Source organism: Saimiri boliviensis, chromosome 4, assembly GCF_048565385.1.
Source record: "Saimiri boliviensis isolate mSaiBol1 chromosome 4, mSaiBol1.pri, whole genome shotgun sequence".
Classification (NCBI taxonomy): domain Eukaryota; kingdom Metazoa; phylum Chordata; class Mammalia; order Primates; family Cebidae; genus Saimiri; species Saimiri boliviensis.
In genome coordinates this window covers 81302828-81323481 of record NC_133452.1, presented here as the reverse complement: position 1 = coordinate 81323481, position 20654 = coordinate 81302828, and the positions used below count along the sequence as shown (strand labels likewise).

At 38.7% G+C, this 20654-nt stretch overlaps 1 protein-coding gene across 1 annotated transcript; it reads left to right on the top strand.

Moving 5' to 3' along the window:
* The first annotated feature begins 6402 nt into the window (after nt 1-6402).
* On the top strand, nt 6403-19633 carry SMIM8 (small integral membrane protein 8). Its single transcript, XM_074397717.1, has 3 exons — nt 6403-7753; nt 15935-16094; nt 18978-19633. The coding sequence occupies exons 1-3, from the start codon at nt 7686-7688 to the stop codon at nt 19134-19136; spliced, it is 387 nt and encodes a 128-aa protein (XP_074253818.1). The 5' UTR covers nt 6403-7685; the 3' UTR covers nt 19137-19633.
* Nucleotides 19634-20654: the final 1021 nt, after the last annotated feature.

The window sequence follows — 20654 nt, the reverse complement described above, 5'->3', positions numbered from 1 at the left end:
CATGCCTATAGTTCCAGCTACTCGAGAGGCTGAGGTCCAAGAATTGCTTGAGCCTGGGAGGCAGAGATTGCAGTGAGCTGAGATCATGCCACTGCACTTCAGCCTGGGCAACAAAGTGAGACCCTGTCTCAAAAACCAAACAAAACAAGAAATTATTTGTTTTATATTTGTCTCCCTCATTAATTTTTTTGCTTTTTGAGATTGAGTTTTACTCTTGTTGCCCAAGCTGGAGTGCAATGGTGCAATCTTGGCTCACTGCAACCTCTGCCTCCCAGGTTCAAACGATTTTCCTGCCTTAGCCTCCCGAACAGATGGGATTACAGGTGCGCGCCACCACGCCTGGCTGATTTTTTGTATTTTTTGTAGAGTATGGGGTTTCACTGTGTTAGCCAGGCTGGTCTTGAACTCCTGACCTCAGGTGAACTGCCTGCCTCAGCCTCCCAAAGTACTGGAATTACAGGCATGAGCCGCTGTGCCAAGCCTTCCTCACTAATATTTAAGAGTTTGAAGGGCAAAGATTATGTCTTAATCATCTTTGAATTCCTGGTGCCCAAGAAATCATGTGGCACACTGAATGCACCAAAAATTTTCTTGCTAACCTGAGCCTAACTACACTGATAAGAAACAGGCTTTTTTCAAAAGACAAACAGAATAAAAATGTTTTCACTTCATATCACTTTTAAGGTACTCTGAGACGTTAAATAATGTAGAATAAGTTATTATTATTTCCAGTATTTCAAAATGTGAGAGAAATAAATACAAAATGACCTGACATAAAAAGTATTTAAAACAGTTCTGCTAACATTATTTGGAAGAAAAATGGTAATGAAATGTGACCCTCTAACAATATCAGTTCCCCATTCATTTTTTTTTTGTATTAATTTATGTCTCATACCATTTGATAGATTTCATTTTCTCCCTAGGTCAGACATTCCTGTGATGGCAGACAACTACATAATTTTCAAAAATAGCAAGATGTTTGTCCTCTTACAAGCACCACTAGAAAACAGACCACTCCTTAAGCTACCAGGCAAATACTCTTTGATTCCAAGGAATTCACAATGAAGGGCATATTGTCAGTTATCTATTGGCAACCTAATGCTGCACAACAACCAACTGAACCTCAGTGTGGCAAACAAAACTGCATATATTTAAGTTCATGAATCTGCAGAGTTCAGCTGATCTGGGCAGGCCTGACTGACCTCACTCAAGGAGTACACACCTGTCTGGTCAATCCAGAGTGGCCTCAGTTGGAATGATTAGGGTCACTTGGTTTTGCTCTGCATGTTTTTCATCTCCAGTAGGCTAGCTAGAGTATGTTTACCAGTTCAGGTACATTTCCAGCTTATTTTGTTTCACATTTGCTAATATATCAGCAAAAATAAATCACAACGGTGACACCCCAGAGTCAGAGCGGGAGAGCATGGATGAGGTGGGGGGACAGGGAGGGTGAAGAATTAGAAAGATTTTTGCAAATTACCACAATATGTTTAATTTTTTTATTTATCAACTAATAATTCATTCAAGGGAGTCAGATATCCTTGGCCCCCACTGATTATATCAACTACTTCGGCTTGGCTTTCTGCTAGGAAAAGAGCAAGTACCAGCATTTATGTTATTTTTTAAAAAAGAAGACCTGCATTTGATAAAATACCAGTAATGTATGACTTTTATTAAATATTATCATTCAACTATTATTGCCTGAATTTTAAAAAGCACTAGTGTCATCAGTGATCCCTTGAGAAGGCTCCCAGACCACCAGTATTGTTCCCAGAGCACACTTTCGGAACCCCAGATTAAAACAGACCATTCATTGTCCCTTTGAATGTGTGTTCACACAGGTTAATCTTTGCTTAATGCAATCCCTTCAAATATAAAAATCTCCTGGAAATATTATTAAATATTGATGGCCCTGCTCAAAATTAAGATTACAAAAGCTGAATCAGATTGGCATCACTCTTCAAAGTAATTTTTTTTTTTTTTTTTTTTTTGAGATGGAGGTTCACTCTTGTTACCCAGGTTGGAGTGCCATGGCACGATCTCGGCTCACCGCAACCTCTGCCTCCTGGGTTCAGGCGATTCTCCTGCCTCAGCCTCCTGAGTAGCTGGGATTACAGGCACGTGCCACCACACCCAGCTAATGTTTTGTATTTTTAGTAGAGACGGGGTTTCACCATGTTGACCAGGATGGTCTCGATCTCTTGACCTCGTGATCCACCCGCCTCAGCCTCCCAAAGTGCTGGGATTACAGGCTTGAGCCACCGCGCCCGGCCTCAAAGTAATTTCTTAAACGCATAAAATGGAATGAATTATAAACAAAAATGACTAAACATGTCATATCATTCACATTATATTCATATCCATGAAATAGGCAAGGTCTTCAGGCTTTTCTCTGTTATCTTTACCTAGAGCTTGTGCTCTTTTCTTACACATCCTTTTTTATTTATTATTATTGTTTGTTTAGTCTAAACACATTCAAAATGGAAACTCAAAGAATACTTTCCACCTGAAACAATTAAACTAGATTCTACTCACACATAATGCTTAACACATTACAGCAATAAAGATGGCAATCCATTGTCTTCTATACCTACTAAAGCCAAGATGGTAAACCCAATTTTGTTGCAACAGTGTGTTTCTGGTATTCTTTCATCTGATCACTTTCTATTGATCATAACAATAAAAGTACTTTGTTTCCCTAGTGATATTTGACATGTTACAGATTACTGAGAACCCTGAGGGATAAGAAAAAAGTTTGGGTCTGCTAAGTAGTGTTTTTTAGCCTTGCTGCAGTTTTTAGCTACTGCAGTAACAGCTTTTTAATTGAAATTTAACTTATTTTGTTAGCAGCTTGCCTTTTAATACAAGATGTCAATGAGCTTTTAAAAATTAAACCTCAAGCCAGGCATATGCCCAAAAGAAAGGAAATCAACATATCAAAAAGATATCTGCTCTCCCATGTTTATTGCAGCACTAATCACAATAACTAAATTTAGATGCAATCTAAGTGTCCATCAACAGATAAATGGATAAAGAAAAAAATGTGGTACATATCTACAACAGAGTACTGTTCAGACATAAAAAACAATTTGCAACAGTGTATATGGAACTGGAGGACATTATTTTCAGTGAAATAAGCTAGACACAGAAAGACAATGTTGCATTTCTTACTTATTTGTAGGAGAGAAAAATTAAAACAAAAGAACTCATGGAGATAGAGTAGAATGAGGGTTACCAGACACTAGGAAGGGTAGTGAGTATGGGGTAAGTGGGAAATGGGGATTTTTAGGGGGTACAAAAGTACACTTAGATAAAATGAGTAAGATCTAGTATTTGATAGCACAACAGGATAATTACAGACAGCAATAATTGATTATACATTTAAAAATAACTAAGAGTAGCCTGGACACGGTGGCTCATGCCTGTAATCCCAGCAGTTGGGAGGCCGAGGTGGGTAGATCATGAGGTCAGAAGATTGAGACTATCCTCGGCAACATGGTGAAACTCCATCTCTACTAAAAATACAAAAATTAGCTGGACATAGTGGTGCATGCCTCTAATTCCAGCTACTTGGGAAGCTGAGGCACGAGAATTGCTTGAATCAGGGAGTCGGAGGTTGCAGTGAACCGAGATCGGGCCATTGCACTCCAGCCTAGCGACAGAGTGAGACTCCATCTCAAATAAATAAAAATTAATAAAAAACTAAGCATATAATTGGAATGTTTGTATCATGAATGATAAATCCTTAATGTGGTGGATACTCCATTTATTTACCCTGATGTGATTACTGTGCATTGTATGCTTGTATCAAAATATCTCATGTACCCATAAATATATACACATAAATATTAAAATTAAAAAAAACTCAAATCAAATGTGAAGTTAATTTGGCTTGAGAGAACAAGTTTTAAATTCAAAACCTATTTGCCAAAGCTTTATATAGACCCATGCCAAAATATGGGCACCTTCTATTCCAACTATTCTGTTTGTTTTAATATAACTTGTGTAAACCAAAATGTATATGAGACTCAATGAATTTAGAGGTTTATTTCCCCAACGTTAAGGACCATGGCCTGTGACACAGCCTCGGGCGGTCCTGAGAACATGTGCCCAAGATGGTTGGGCTACAGCTTGATTTTATACATTTTAGAGAAATGGAAGTTACAGGCAAAGACATATGTCAGTATATGTCAGGTATACATTGGTTTGGCCCATCTCAAAGCAGTGTGGGGGTGGGCTTCCAGATCATAGGTGAATTCAAAGATCTTCACGTTGTCAATTAGTTGAAAGGGTTAAGCTCTGCCTGAAGATGTGAAGCCAGCTTGAGTTAAGGTAAGCAGGAGTGTTGTGGCAACCTGGGTTCTCATTATGTGGATGAAGCCTCCAGGTAGCTGGCTTCAGAGAATGCATGCGAATGTCTCTCATCAAACCTTAAAAGATGTCAAACTCTCTGGAAAAGATTTAGTAAGGGAAAGAGATTCTCTATGGAATGTAAATTTTCCCCACAAGAGACAGCTTTGCAAGGCCATTTCAAAATATGTCAAATAAATATATTTTGGGGTAACATATTTTTATTTCTTTCAGGACCCACTATGTGTCACATGATGTTATTCCAGAGTCAGGTTGGAATTTTCTTATTGCTACAGTCTATTTTGTCAGTCTTAAGATCTCCATTTTAGTGTTAATGCTGTGTGTCTAAACTCCAATGGGAGGAGGGTATAATGAGGCATGTCCAACCACCCCCACTTCCTATCAGGGCCTGAACTCGTTTTTCAGGTTTTTTTGACATTACCTTGGCCAAGACAAAGGTCCAGTCCTTTCCAGGGAGTGGGTGGGTGGTGGTGGTGTTTAGAATTGTATTTTTGGTTTTTGTATTAGTTCATCTCGCACTGCTATAAATAACTACCTGAGTCTGGGTAAGGTATACAGAAAAGAGGTTTAATTAGCTCACAATTCCACAGGCTGTACAGGAGGTATAGCTCCAGAGGTCTCAGGAAACTTACAATCATGTTGGAAGGGGAAGCAAGTATGTCTTACCATGGCACCAGAGAGAGAGTGTGAAGGGGGAAGTGCTACACATTTTTAAACAAATAGATTTTCTGAGAACCCCATCATGGGAAAAGCAACGGGGAAGCCTGCCCCATGATTCAATGACCTTTCACCAGGCCCCTCCTTCAACATAAGGGATTGTTATTTCATAGGAGATTTGGGTAGGGACAGAGCCAAACCATATCCGTTTTCACGTGTATCCCAACAAACATGTACCTCAGCAAAGGATGTGCAAACCAGCATCCATATGCCTGTTCTTGTCTCAACTGCACCTGCATACATCCTGCATCTTGGACTCTCAAGTCCCTAATGGAATGGCAGAGTATTAACTCTACACTTAAATGACGGTGCCCCTAAAATAGGGGTAGGAGGAGATCAGACCTAGCTTTCTTTCGCAAGTCGTAATGCTTTCCGCGTTCGTGAAATAGACATATTTCTAGGAGATGTCTCCTTTTATTTACACAAACATACACATGGAACTGAAAGGTAATTTGAAATTGGGAGGCGGAAAACTAAAGGTCAAAAAGGGGAAAAAGCAAAAACGCCCCTCGCAAACTCCAGCCCGCAGGCTCCAAGGACTGGCGCGAGGTCCTCCCAACCCGTGGGGGCGAGCGCTGGGCTGGTCCCCGCACTCCCGCGCCGCTGCGCCGCAGCCTCCGGACGGTAGGGGACGCTGTGGCGCCGCGCTGGGCGCGCTCCGCCGCTCGCTCTCGCAGGCGGGACGACGAGGCGAGGCGACGCGGAGCTGGGCGGGTGTCTCGGGGCTGAGAGGAGGTGACCCCGCGAAAGGTAGGCGGCGTCGGCGGTGCTCGGTGGCGGGGCTTCGGCCTGCAGGGGACGGGGCGGTCGCACCGCCACGTCTCTGGCCTTCCCGGCCGCCCTGCTGGCCTCCCTCACAGGGAGGGAGCGTCCTCTCACGCAGCCCAAGTCTTTGCCTCTCCGTGGGCGCCCTGAACCCGCACCCCAAGTCGTGGCGCTCTGTGGCCCCACGGAGCCCGTCTCCGGGACTCACTTTTCGGGCGCCAGTCTGTTCGGCGCTTCATCCCCCTGAGAACTCTCTGTCCTCCAGGTTCTTAGCGTCCCGGTTCACCAGACGCATACAGGGGAACAGGTGGTGTTTTCAGGGGACGCCCCTTTTCTTTTGTCACCGTGCGGACCCTCGTGCTTTTTCAGCCCTGCAGCACAATGTGCAGAACTGAACTGAACGGAGTTTCTTCTGGAGGCTTCCAGCGCGTCTGTCTTTGAGTCAGCCTTCAGTAGGGAACCGTAGCCCGTGACCCTGGGGGAAGCCAGATAAGACTCAGATTGCCCGTCCTCAGGTTGTCGGCAACAAGGGCTTTCCCTTTTTTTTTTTTTTTTTTTTCTTTTTTTTTCGGGGAAAGTAGTACATACTAGAGGTAGAAAGATACTTTTTGTTGTTGTTTGTTTTGTTTTATTTAAAATAGAGTCGCTCTGTTGCCAGGCTGGAGTGCAGTGGCGCGATCCCGGCTCACGGCAACCTCCACCTTAGAGGTTCAAGCGATTCTGGTGTCTCAGCCTTCTGAGGAGCTGGGATTATAGGCGCCCGCCAGTACACCCGGCTAATTTTTGTATTTGTAGTACACATGGGGTTTCACCGTGTTGTCCAGGCTGATTTCGAACGCCTGACCTCAAGCGATCCACCCAGGCGTGAGCGACTCCGCCCAGCGGGAAAGATACACTTTTTTAAAAGTATATTTTATTGTAAAAACAACATATATATATAACTCCTTTTTAACGCTTAAATGATTATAATTTTGTTTCTTGAATCTTGTAGTATCTTATACATACAAAGGCCTTTTATCAATTTAGGAGTAAGATGGGGTGAGGTGGTGAAATATTGGTGGGCTGGAAATTGTGAGACCTAGATGTTCGCAGCCTCCTTGCGTCTGGGATTCTCAGAAGGGGGTTTAGAAGGGGGAGGTAGACTAAATGGTGGGGATGACAGTAGCTACCATTTATTGAACATCTGCTGCATCCTTTGAAATGTGTCATCCTATTTAATGCATACATTTAGTACCTATCTATCCAGTAGATAGTATTGCCTCTTTTATAAAGTGGAAACAGAATCAGAGTTGTCACTCAAAGACACACAGCTTATAAGTAGCAAAGTGAGAATCTGAAGCTATGCTAGATTCCCTCGAGCCCTAAAGTCCTCTGATCCTATCCCAAACTTGAGTTAATTTAAATTATTTTTAAGATTTTCTGCCCCAGATCTTAAGCATTCAAGTTAATTTCTTAAATATTAAGACTTCAAGTTAGTTTCTTAAGTATTAAGATAATGTAGTGGCATGTGAAACTATAAGTGTATTATACTTTTATTAAAATATTTTGCCCATTTTATAATTCTCTGAGTCTTTTAAATGAATGGCTTTCATTATTAATAAGGTTTCTGCTCGTTACCATTTTATGATTCTGGTCATTTTGTTTTGATTTATCTTCCAATGAGGTACTTATTTCTAAAATGTATGTTTGAAGATGAAGTGTTTCCTTAAAGTAATGCTTATATTCTTTATACCTTGGTCTAATTTACATGTACAATATATTAATAGGTAGTCATGCATTCTGGAATTAACCCCGAGCAAGAATTTTACTAAAGGAGGGAAAATCATTCAGAAATGACTAGTCCTGACTCTTGGTGTAGGACCATCTGTACAGCCTCTCACATTGTGTTATTAATTTCAAGGTAAAGATGTAAATGACTCTCATGGAGTTGGGTAAATGGGCACTCCTTTATCTTGGCTTCTTTTTCCATTGCATGCTTCCATCACAGGAGGATGGACAGAAGAAAAAGGTAAAGAACCTTTTACCAGTGAGAAACAAATGAAGTAAATACAGCTTAGTTTAGACCTTTTTTGTAGGCAGGTGTGAAATTTTTTTTTTTTTAAAGAAAAGATAAATAACAGTTTCCTAATCATGCGCAGAGAAGGGAACAAGAAGTGGGTGATGGAAAAATGAAGAAGTAAGAGTGGGGCACCTGGGCAGATTGTACAGCCCCGGTTGCCTGATTAATTAGTTCACAGGTAGGCCTGCACACAAATGAATCACAAAATTACTTAGCCAAGAGCAGTGTAATGCCAGGTTCCCATTATTCCTGCTAATCCGTGTGTATGTACGTTTTTGTTTTTTTGTTTTTTGTTTTTTAAAGAAGAAAGAAAGAAAAAGAAAAAAGAATGAAGGAGAGGAAGGAAGAGGGAGAGAGAACGGGGGTGTTGCTTTATTGCCCGGGCTAGAATGCAGTCTAAAAATGGGTATACCTATAATTGTGCTTTATAATAGAGACATGAAAAAAGAAATGATGAAAGAAAATAACTAACAAGCAGCCAACCAATATTTCATTTAAACCTGTAAATAGGTGTGATGTGGTACTGATAAGAGTGTGTATTTTGTGTATTTAAAGTGGAGAGTTCTATAAATGTTAATTAAGTCTGCTTGTTCCAGATCTGAGTTCAAGTCCTGGATATCGTTGTTGACTTTCTGTCTCATTGATCTGTCTAATATTGATGTTGAAGTCTCCCGCTATTATTGTGTGGGAGTCCGAGTCTCTTTATAAGTCTTATGTATCTGGATATTCCTGTATTGGGTGCGTATATATTTAGGATCTTTAGCTCTTGTTACATTGATCCTTTTATCATTATGTAATATCCTTCTTTGCTTCTTTTGATCTTTGTTGCTTTAAAGTCTATTTTATCAGCAAAAATTGCAACTCCTGCTTTCTATTTATTTATTGATTTTGAGAAAGATTTAGTTAGTAAATCTTTCTCCGTCCCTTTGTTTTGAGTCTTTGTGTATTCTTTCATGTGAGATGGGTCTGGATGCAGCATACCAATGGGTCTTGGCTTTTTTTTGCCTGTCTGTGTCTTTGGATTGGAGGATTTAGTCAATTTAAATTTAGAATTAATAATAATATATGTGAGTTTAATATTGCCATTTAATGTTAGCTGGCTGTTTTGCCCATTAGTTGATGTAAATCCTTGATTATGTTGATGCTCTTTATTTTTTGGTATTTTTAAGAAAGGCTGATACTGGTTGTTCCTTCCCATGTGTGGTGGTTCTTTCAGAAGCTCTTGTACAGCAGGCCTGCTGGTGATAAAATCTCTGAGTGCTTGTTTGTTCACAAAAGATTTTATTTTTCCTTCACTTATGAAGCTTAGTTTGGCTGGATGTAAAATTCTGGGTTGAAAGTTCTTTTCTTCAAGGATGTTGAATATTGCCCCCCACTCTCTTCTGTCTTGTAAGGTTTCTGCTGAGAGATCTGCTGTGAGTCTGATAGGCTTCCCTTTATGAGTAACCTGACCTTTCTCTCTGGCTGCTCTCAGTATTTTTCATTTCAACCCTGGTGAATCTGGCAATTATGTGCCTTGAGGTTGGTCTTCTTGAGGAATATCTTTGTGGTGTTCTCTCTATTACCTGGAGTTGAATATTGTCCTGTCTTGCTAGGTTGGGAAAATTTTCCTGAATAATATCCTGAAGCGTATTTTCCAACTTGGATTGATTCTCTTCATCACATTCAGGTACACCTATCAAACGTAGATTAGGTCTTTTCACATAGTCCCATATTTCTTGGAGACTGCTCATTCCTTTTTATCCTTTTTTCTCTAATCTTGTCTTCTTCTTTTATTTCATTAAGTTGGTCTTCGACCTCTGATATCTTTTCTTCTGCTTGATCAATTTGGCTGTTAAAACTTGTGCATACTTCAAGAATTTCTTGTGTTGTGTTTTTCAGTTCCATTAATTCATTTATATTCCTCTCTAAATTGTGTGTTCTTGTTAATATTTTGTCAAACCTTTTTTCAAAGTTCTTAGTTTCTTTGCATTGGGTTAGAACAAGTTATTTTAATTCCCAGAAGTTTCTTATCATCCACCACCTTTTAAAGCCTACTTCTGTTAATGGAACACACTCGTTCTCCATCAGGCCTTGTTCTGTTGCTGATGAGGAACTGTGATCCCCTGGAGAGGGAGAGGCGTTCTGATTTTGGGTATTCTCAGCCTTTTTAGGCTGGTTTCTTCCCTTCATTATAGATTTATCCATCTGTGGTCTTTATAATTACCGTCTTTATAGTTGGGTTTCTGAGTGGACGTCCAACTTGTTGATTCCCAGCACTAAAATCTGAGCAACCCACTGCACCAGCCAAAACAGCAGCGTTAAGATTGATGGTGCTTTTCTAACTCTGCACCAAGAACTGCTGCACCAAGGCAGCGGCAAAACTGCCTCCCCGGCCACAAGAGTCACGCTGGCAACCTGTGGGGCTCTTCCGCTGGGAATCTCCTGGTATGTGAGCAAAAAAATTCATCTGAAAATGTGGCATCCTCTCGTTCTCTGCGCTTTCACTGGGAGCTACAATCCCGAGCTGCTAGTGATCAGCCATCTTGGATCTCTCTCTGTACGTTTTATGTGATTACCGTTTTAACACAGTAAATGAGGTTTTTAAATCTAGCTTAAAAATAAATAGATCTGCAAAGTGATAATAAATAGAGATTGGCCAATATCATCAGTAAATAAATGAGTGACAGCTCCAGTGGAAACAAAAAGAGTAAGGGAAGAAGGTGGAGAAACTAGTGGGAAGACTAAGAAAGTTCTGATGGAAGTGTGCTAGACATTAACTGGTTTTGTATTAGGTACAGTTCACATGAGTGGTAATGTCAGAATAAGTTATTGCCATACTTTAACCTTATGATTAGTTCTGCAGCTTTTAAAAATGGAACTTATATTAGTTCTGTACATGAAAATAGCTAGTCAGCTTTAACTTCAAGATTAAAAGTTTGCTTGTTAAAATGCAGATTTGTTTTCCCGAAAACAATTTACACAGCTGTGAAGAAATGACTAAGGTTTTGAATTCTACTGGTTTTATTTATTCAACTGGCACATCTTAAATTTCTGCCTCAGCCATGCCTGTACACCTCTATAATCCAGCATGTGAAGAAACACAGAAGAATTTTCTCCTATTTAAAGAGCAGGGGTTTTTTTTTGTTTGTTTTTTAAGTTTAGTTACATATAACAAATTCTTGGCTGCTAAGACCCTTTTGGTCTCAGTAACCTGTATTTTTTTTTTTTTAACAAAGTACAGATACTTGTTAAAAATTCTTAGTTTGATAGATGGTATAAATAAGTTCATGCAATTTTGGGAGAATCATAACATCAGTGACTGTGGCTCATAAAGGAGAAGCAGCAATAAAACTGAGCTGTTTTATCACACTTCTAATAAAAGAATGATAAATAATAGAAAATGTTATTCTTATACTTTCCAGGAAGTGTCAATAACAGTGAAATTGTGGTATATTAAATCTTTTAAAATATACATGTGAGTTTCTAGTCCAAATATTCTTTGTCATTTCTAGCAAAGAGTTGAACATAAACAGTGAATTATTAAGGTAAATGTGGGTGTCTGGGAGTTGCAATATAGCAAGTACTACTCTGATTGCTTATTTTATTGATTCATTACAAAAGAAATATAGATTCTGCTAAGGAAAAAAGGAGACAAAGCAATCTTACAATTAAAATTAAGTTATCACAATTAGTGTTAGAATACTATATAACTATGTAGTTTTTTACAGACATATTTCATATAGGTTGAATTTCATAACAGCATCATTGCATCCATTTAATTATAAAATAGTGACATTTTTGTTAGCTTTAACTAGCCTCTCTGTCTCTTTCTCGCCTCCTCCCATACACACACACACACACACACACACACACACACACACACGCACACACGAATGTCAGCGGATCCCTCGTGAATAGATTAATGCCCTCCCTGGGGGGATGATTAACTCACTCAACAACTGAAATCCAAAATTATATACAGTATATAATTTTATATACTCCAGGTGAGTATATAAAGCATATAGAGTAATAATATATAATGTAAATTGTATATTCCAATAAATCATTAATATATAATTATGTTAATTATATATGCTATAAAAATTTAATATATAATTATATATAACATAATTTTATATAATTTTGGACATCAGTTGTGGGGTGAGTTCATCAATCCTCAATTCATGGCACATTATCATCCACACAAAGTATATGTGATAAACTATGCTCTGAGGAACTATGGTTCTGCAGGCTGTACAGGAAGCTTGGTGTCAGCATCTGTTTTTGGTGAGGGGCTCAGGTTGCCTCCCCTCATGGTGGAAGGTGACAGTGATCAGGTGTGTGCAGCAATCACATGGTAAGAGAGAGGAAGCTAGAAAGAGAGGGAGGTGCCAGACTCTTTTTAACAACCAGTTCTCCAGGGAACTGATAGAGTAAGAACTCACTTGATCCCCTCCCTCCTTCAGGGAGGATAGTAGTCTGTTCATGAAGGATCCACCCCCATGATCCAAACACCTCCCACTAGGCCTCACCTCCAACATTGGAGATCAGATTTCAGCATGAGGTTTGGGAGACAACCATCCAAACTATAGCACCCACATTTATACTCAAACAAGCACAGGGAGAAACATGATTGACACCTGGTATAGGCACCTGGTAGCCAACATTTGTTACTTAAATTCTAAATAATATTTATAAACCCATCATGATTTATAAATACCATTATGGCTAAGAGAAGAAAGATGAAACACCAGTAGTACTTATTAGAAGAAAAAAATGATGGTAGTAGAAGCAGTAGATTGCTGCCACAAGACAGGAGAAATAGCAAAGGAATTTAACACCACTACACCTCCTGTTCACAGTTTTAAAAAATTGAGCCAAGATTGAAGAGAACATTTCAAGAGGGTTTCTAGGACAAAAGCAAAAGTGAATGTGTGGTCTCTTTTGTTACTGTTTTTGCATGGTATTGGGTTCATGCAAGAAATGGGCACCTAACTATGCTGTAGAAAGCATTGGATTTTTGCCAACCTTGGGAATTGCATTAGTCTGTTCTTGCATCACTATAAGAAATACCTAATGCTGGGTAATTTTAAAGAAAAGAGATTTAATTGGCTTACAGTTCAGCAGGCTGTGCAGGAAGCATGGTGCCAACGTCTGCCCCTAGTGAGGGCTTCAAGAAGCTTTCAGTTCTGGAAGATGAAGTGGGAACAGGCATGTCACATGGTGAGACAGGAAGCAAGAGGGGAGGGAGGAAGTGTCATACTCTTAAACAGCCAGATCTCACGTGAACTCAGAGTGAGAACTCTCTCATTACCACAAGGATGACACCAAGCCATTCATGAGGGATCCACCCCCATTATCCAGATACTTCCCACAAGATTCCACCTTCAATCTTGGGGATTACAGTTCAACACTGGGAATTACAATTCAGCTTGAGATTTGGAGGGGACAAACATCCAGACCTTATTAGGCATGATGAGTTTCAAGCAAGTGCAGGCTGCCTGAACAAACTTCAGGTGTATTCTGGAATTGTTTGACAACTTGCCTGTAGTGAAGAAAACAGTTTCAGTAGAGAAAATTATTAACTTATGTGCAGGAGAAATTTTAAGACAAAAACAAATTGCTGATTATAGATCGAATGGCTTGTCTGTTTGTTTCTTTTTGGATACAGGGTCTAGCTATGTTACCCAGGCTGGTCTCAAACTCTGGGTTCAAGCAGTTCTACCTCTTCCTCCCAAAACACTGATTACAGGTGTGAGCCACCTTGCCAAGCCTGAATGGAGTTTTAAATGCTAATGAAATAGGTGTCCTTGTTACCTTATCATATGCTGCCTGCCAAAGGTAGACTTTGCAAAGGAAATAAACAGAGATTGATGATTGGTGTATTCTACTGTAATGCATTCTGGAACAATCATTTTTGGCAAGTTAGCTAACTCTCAGTGCTTCAGAAATGTTCCCCCGTGATTACCAAGCCAATACACATGCCTGAATAATGAGAAATGTGTTTGGCTGATAAAGATTGACAACGGAGTGCAAGGAGCAATACACGGTATCCTCTTGCTGATAGACAATTGCTCTGCCCACAACATACTCCCACACTTGGATCATGCATGGGTTGAGTTTTTCCCATTGAACTACATAGTCATCGGATCAGGGTAAAATTGGCACACTGAAAGCTCACTTCTGAAAGCAGTTGCTGGAACAACTCTTTCTAAATGTAAAGGATGAAGAGAAAACGGAGAAAAGCAATGTGAATAAGCTATCGACATGATTGTGGAGATCTGGTGGTCTATGAAGTTATCTTCAGTCATGAAGTGTTAGCAGAAAACAGACATGATTCCTGTGGAATCTCCTGAGGTCTTCCTGGAAGAAGACTGCAGCCAAACATGGTGTTTGAAACCAATCTAGCAGTCAACTGCTACTGTCATTGATGTCCCAAACCAGTTTGATTTTGAAGACGGTGTGGCTACAGATAGTAATTTAACTATTTCCCAAGTTATCAAATCCTGAAGTTGCTACAGGAGTGCTAACTGATGTAAAAATTGAACCAGAAAGCCATGGTGATGTCAATGAAGAAGGCAACAATGATGAGCATAATATGCATGAGGAATAAGTGAGAGAACCAGCAATGGCGAACATTTCTGAAGTCTTTGCAAGTGTAGAAAGTGTCTGGAGCATTCCTTTTTCTTCAAGCAGATGTTCCTCTTGAGGTACATACCCAATTAAGTGGTATAGATGTATATTTAGATGACTACTGTAACACAAAGTATTTTGAAAAAGCAAGCTCCTAGTTTTTTACTTAACTACAAAACTGTGTAAATATTGATTTTATAAAGTCTATAAAATAGCTTAATGAATACTTGTACTGGCCAGTTGTCGTGGCTCATGCTTACGAGCCAGCACTTTGGGAGGCAGAGGCAGGATTGCTTTGTGGGCAGGAGTTTGAGACCAGCCTGAGCACCATAGCAAGACCCTTTCCCTACAAACACACACACACACACACACAAATAGTTACCTAGGTGTGGTGATACATGCCTGTAGTCCTAGCTACCCGGGAGGCTGAGGTGGGAGGATTACTTGAGCCCAGGAGTTCGAGGCTGCAGGTTGCAGTGAGTTATGATTGTGGCACTGCACCTGCATTCCAGTCGAGGCAATCGAGTAAGGCTGTCTCAAAAAAAAAAAAAAAAAGAATACTTGTACAAACAAAGCTCCAACATGTGTTTAAATATGAATGTTTGGCTCTTTTATAACATTTACTGTACAGTGGGCAAAGATGATAAGAATAAGCTTTTGCCTAATAATACCTAGAAGAGAAAAATGCTTCCAAAGTGCTGACATTTCAGCTAGGAAAACAAGAAGTCAGAAGACACACTTGGATTTAATAGGATAGATTTAGAGTAACTAAGATAAAAAAGGATATTGAGATTAAGGAGATAGCAGGGCATGTCCTAGCAGAAAGTTGTTGATTGGCAAAGGAGAAGTGAGTACAAACAGCTCCTTATCACTGCTTGGGAAAATGAGTTTGTCGGTGGGCTAGTGGAGGAAGAAAGAGGAGCAGTGGGGAAAACTGGCCAGGAGTGAATCTGTAGGAGAAGACAATGAGCAAAGGAATGCTGGTCCTTTCCTCAGGTTGGTGTTCTGGAGGGGCTGTTGAAAGGTGAGGAAGCAGGAAAACAAGGAAATGAAGGGAATGGATAACCTACTGGCCTCACCTACTCTTAGTCCTGGTTTCATGTGATATGATGTGACTCAGACCAGTTGAAAAGTAGGAAAACAGCATTTGCCCACCTCTTTTGAGATGAAAATTAAAATAATGAATGAAATTATCAAATTAAAGCACCATTTACAAAGTGCATTATATGAAGTAATAAAATAATTGACAATCACATTTGGTATTTATCTGGGTTAGAATTCAAATAAATAATTTAAGAATGATTTTTTATTCCCTGCAACATGCATGATTTAAAAAAATGACTTTTTAAATAAATTTATTAGAGAAGCACAGTTATGAAGGGAAAAAACATGTCGTTTTGTTTTTAGGTATAATAAATCATCATTGATCAAGATGTCTTCAGCACCTGAGCCTCCAACATTCAAAAGAGAAGCACCCAAAGAGAAAGACTTTGAAAGCCCAGGGCTCAGAGGGGTGCGCACAACAACCTTATTTCGTGCTGTGAATCCAGAGCTCTTCATTAAACCTGTAAGAAATACGTCCAAGATAAGACTTTATGTTTAATCCAACCAGACTGTCAGAAATAGAAAGTTCTTGTTTTCTTGTAATTGGTTTTATCCTGGAAATTTTATGTTGACAAATAAGACTTCTCTGAATAAAAGCAGGTGAAGGATGATTGAAAATGTTGTTTCACATATAAATACACATTAATAAAAGTAAATATTTTAAGGGCATTTGAAAGTAAATATTTTAAGGATATTTTAAGAAAATGGTTGTACTTTAATGGATCGGCCTCTCAAACTATCTAAAGTACTATTTTATTAGTTGCATTAATTTGAAGACAACTTTTGTTGTTTGATTAGTTACTATAAGGTAAATGAGACCTTCTGTTTAAGCAAGGAAACCAAAATGAAGGTATGACCATTCTTACAGACTGCAATTCTAGTCAGTAGGTAATGTTTTTATCTAAGCAATATTACAGATACTTTGTGAAAAATTCCAAAACATTTGATTTGATGAAATTCATGTATTTATTTCCTTATTAGAGGTTCTGTCACCCAGGCTGTAGTGCAGTGGTGCAATTATTGCTCACTGCAGCTTCAAACTCCTGGCCTCAGGTGATCCTCACACCTCCGCCTCCAGAGTAGCTGGGACTACAGGTGCACACTGTTATGCCTGGCTCATTTTTAAAATTTTTTGTAGAGATGGAGTCTCACTATGTTGCCCAAGCTGGTTTTCAACTCCTGGCTTTAAGCGATTCTCCCACCTCAGCCTCCCAAATTGTTGGGATTACAGGCATGAGCCACCATGCCCATCTGGCTGAAGTTTATTTTTAAATAAATGTAAATACTATTTAAAAATAAACATAAAATCAAATTAAAATATAAATATTTGAGTGTATTGAATCTGATTAGAATTTTATTAACAGTTAGCAGTGTAAACTGTTTTAAAGCTAAGTAGGTCAACTTAATCAGATCATTAAATCAAGGTAAAATATTTTAAAGGCTTTGAACTAATGTGTTTTTTTAATTGCTAAAAGCATTTCAAGAATTGTACATTGAAACTGTTTAGTCTATGTTCTTTCTTAGGTATTCATCTAAGTGAAAAAGTTTGACAATTATTCTTTTGTGATTAAGATTTGAAATAGAAATGTCACTTAAAGGAAGAAACTGAGGCAAATTAATATAGGTAGAAAGTTTATTTGGGCCAACATTAAGGACTGCAGCCTGGGAAACACTTCAGAGTAACCTTGGGAAGTGCTCTGGAGAACAAAGGAGAGGCTGGAGTTTTTAAGAAAAAAGATGAATCAGGAGAGGGGGCAAGTACAAAAGTTGCTTTTCAGTAATTTTCATTGGTTTGCAGAAATGATATTGATTAGTAATGACTATGCATTGTTGAACTATAGGGTATAAGTTATGATGTCTAGTGGATGGCATTGTAAGGTTAGTGCATAGCTTATTGGTGGTGTCAGTCCAGAACCCACATAGCAAGCACTTCAGAATTATTACTTAGCTCAAGATGTGATTACTATCTCATTCTAATGCCTCTCTGAGCCTGGTAATTTAAAGGGGGCTTACATTCCTCAGTTAAAGAGTTTCTTTTCTTTCTCAGTAGTGGTACAGCAGGTATGGTGACAGAAGCAGAAACTATTATTTGTATCACTACTGTGCATTTACATTGACCTAAGAAAGATCAATTCTTGAGTGTGAACATGCGAAGAAAAGGGTCTAAGGTACAGTTTCAGGAATAACAAAGTTAATACATAAAATACTTCTCTGGAGTTGTGAATATCTTTCCTATATTTAAAAGCTTTTTTTTTTTTTTTTTTTTTTGGTCTGGGCATCATGACTCCTGCCTGCAATCCCAATACTTTGGGAGGCTGAGGTAGAGGGATCTCTTGAGGCCAGGAGTTCAGCATAATGGTACTCTATCTCCACAAAAAAATTTAAAATTGGACCGGCCGCAGTGGCTCACACCTGTTAATCCCAGCAATTTGGGAGGCCAAGACGGGCAGATCACTTGAAGTCAGGAGTTCGAAATCAGCCTAGCCAACATGGTGAAACCTTGTATTTATTTAAAATACAAAAAATTAACCAGGCACGGTTGTGCACACATGTAGTCCCAGCTACTTGGGAGCCTGAGGCAGGAAAATCACTTGAGCCCAGGAGTTTGAGACTGCAGTAACCTGTGATTGTACCACTGCACTCCAGCCTGGGCATCAGAGTGAGATCCTGTCTCTTAAAAACAACTACAACAACAACACAGCTTTACTGTGTGTGGGTTTTAAACTGAAAGCATCACTTTGCCTCTTAGGGCCTTGGATTGTCCAAGAGTAAATCAAGGTTAACAGCATAATAACTGTTCCAATCACTAAATTTCTTGAGGTAATAGAGTAGGTTCCCAGTGAAGAGTGTATCATTATCTCTGTGCCTAATATATAAGAGGATTTTTGCCAGTTATTTATGACTTGGGCAAGAAGAATAGCATGTGTACTTCATTCCTCACTTCCTAATAAAATGAGGTTTGCAAATGAGAGACTTGGGCCCAGGACCCAGGAGGTTAAGCAGCTCCTCCACTTCAACACTGAAAACTCAGAAGTTCCCTGACGGTTCTCCTGGCCCAGTCCTTTCCCAGCTGTCACCTTCCTGAAGGTAGAGGTCTGAGATGTTCAGAGTACAGATGGGAGGAAGACTGGAGAGGAGAAGCAAGAGTCTTCTATAATCTCTAGTTAATCAGTAGTTTAGCTAATTGAATAAAGAACTGAATAAATGATTATAATTGGAATATTGCCATGGTTATGCTAGTTTTGTAATAAAGATGTGGCATGTCAGGAGGAAAGTGCAACTGCTATTTGAGTCTCCTCAAATTGTTAGCCTTAATAAAGCTTTATAATTTTTTTTTCTTTGACAGAACAAACCTGTAATGGCTTTTGGATTGGTAACTCTTTCACTTTGCGTGGCATATATTGGTTATCTACATGCAACACAAGAGAATAAGAAGGACCTCTATGAAGCTATTGATAGTGAGGGGCACAGTTACATGAGGCGGAAAACATCTAAATGGGATTAGTAGTGCTGGTTACTGCAGATGGATCTTTATTAAGGGCTCTGAAATCTTCAACGGAAAGACTTTATGAGTGTGCAGTATCATGTTTCTTGTTCTAGAATATGCTAATGAAGAGAGAAGATAGCAATTGCAAGTGTACAACTGTCATAAATTTTGTCCTTTCACAGCTGCAGCCATTATCTCATTCTTTTTCCACAGAGTAAGCTTCATAATATTTTCCTTTCCTTAAATCCTCTTATAAAAGTGCCATGAGAATAGAAGTTGTTTTTGTTAATTATTAAATTCTGTATAATGAAAGTACCATGCTGTTAAATTTGCATGATGTTTTAAATATTTTAAGTTAATTACGCTGGTGCAGCTGTCATGAGAGTTTAGTTGTATTTTGCTATTTGCAAAATAACCATGTTCTTCCTGGCGTAGAACTTACATTTTTAAAGAAAGAGAAATAGAAATTTTAAAGCCTAAGGTCAGTATTAAAAATATGAGATATGAAAAACTGAGTTGGCTCTGACAAGTAGTTTTTATAGTGTCACAAATGGTTCATATATTTCAGTTTCTATTTTAGCTATTTTTGGTCCAGAATTTTATTTTAATTAAAAAGATTCTTCCACTCAGCTACTAAAATAAAGATTAAATAAAATAATATCCCAGAGTAATTGGAGGTTTTTTTTTAAAAAAAAGTATGTTATAATGAGGTATGATGTTTTTGACCATAACTAAATATTACCTGTTATAAACATAAGACCAAATATACTTACAGTTAATTTAAAAACTAGAACTACTCAATAGATAAGAAATAGATAAGGTCTCCTTATTGTACCAGGTTTACCTTACAAATTTTATTTTTCTTTTGAGGTTTATATGCCAGCAGACTTTTTTGTTTTTTTCTTTTCAGAATGTTTCTTATTCTCTGAAGCATTCTTTAATGGAAGTGGGGACAGAAATGAGGCTACAAATGAGTCTAAACAAAGCCCAGCCCCATAATCAGCACCCACTGGAGGCAGGCAGCAGAAAGGCCTTGGCTGTCCTGGCACCTGGCCCAGGGACCTAGGACAGAGGTCAAGGCTTGGTCCCTATGTCTGGCCAGATTCTGCCTTATAGAATTCAAATCTTTCTCACAAGGGTTCTGGACCTGTTTCATTTCTAGATGTATACCTAATTCTCCAATTTGTTGTAATTGGGCCTCAGTAGTAAATCTCACCTCTGAAGTTTTGCTTCAGTTGTTATTAATATTTCCAAGTAATAATAACAGCACAAGTAGAGTTTATCATAATGCTATTTTTAATTTGTCATACTTCATTGTGGTTTTGCAAGGTACATGAAATTGTAATTACGTGTGATTTGTAAATATTAAAAATTAATTGAGTTTACATGGAACTAAATAAAATCTTTACTACTGAGCCCCAAATATTTATATATTTATTTGCTATTCCTCTCTGTATAAGGTACTTCATATAGTTTAAAATGCACTTCACTGAAACAAAATGCCTTTTCATTTAAAGATTGTCTTTTGATTTTGGT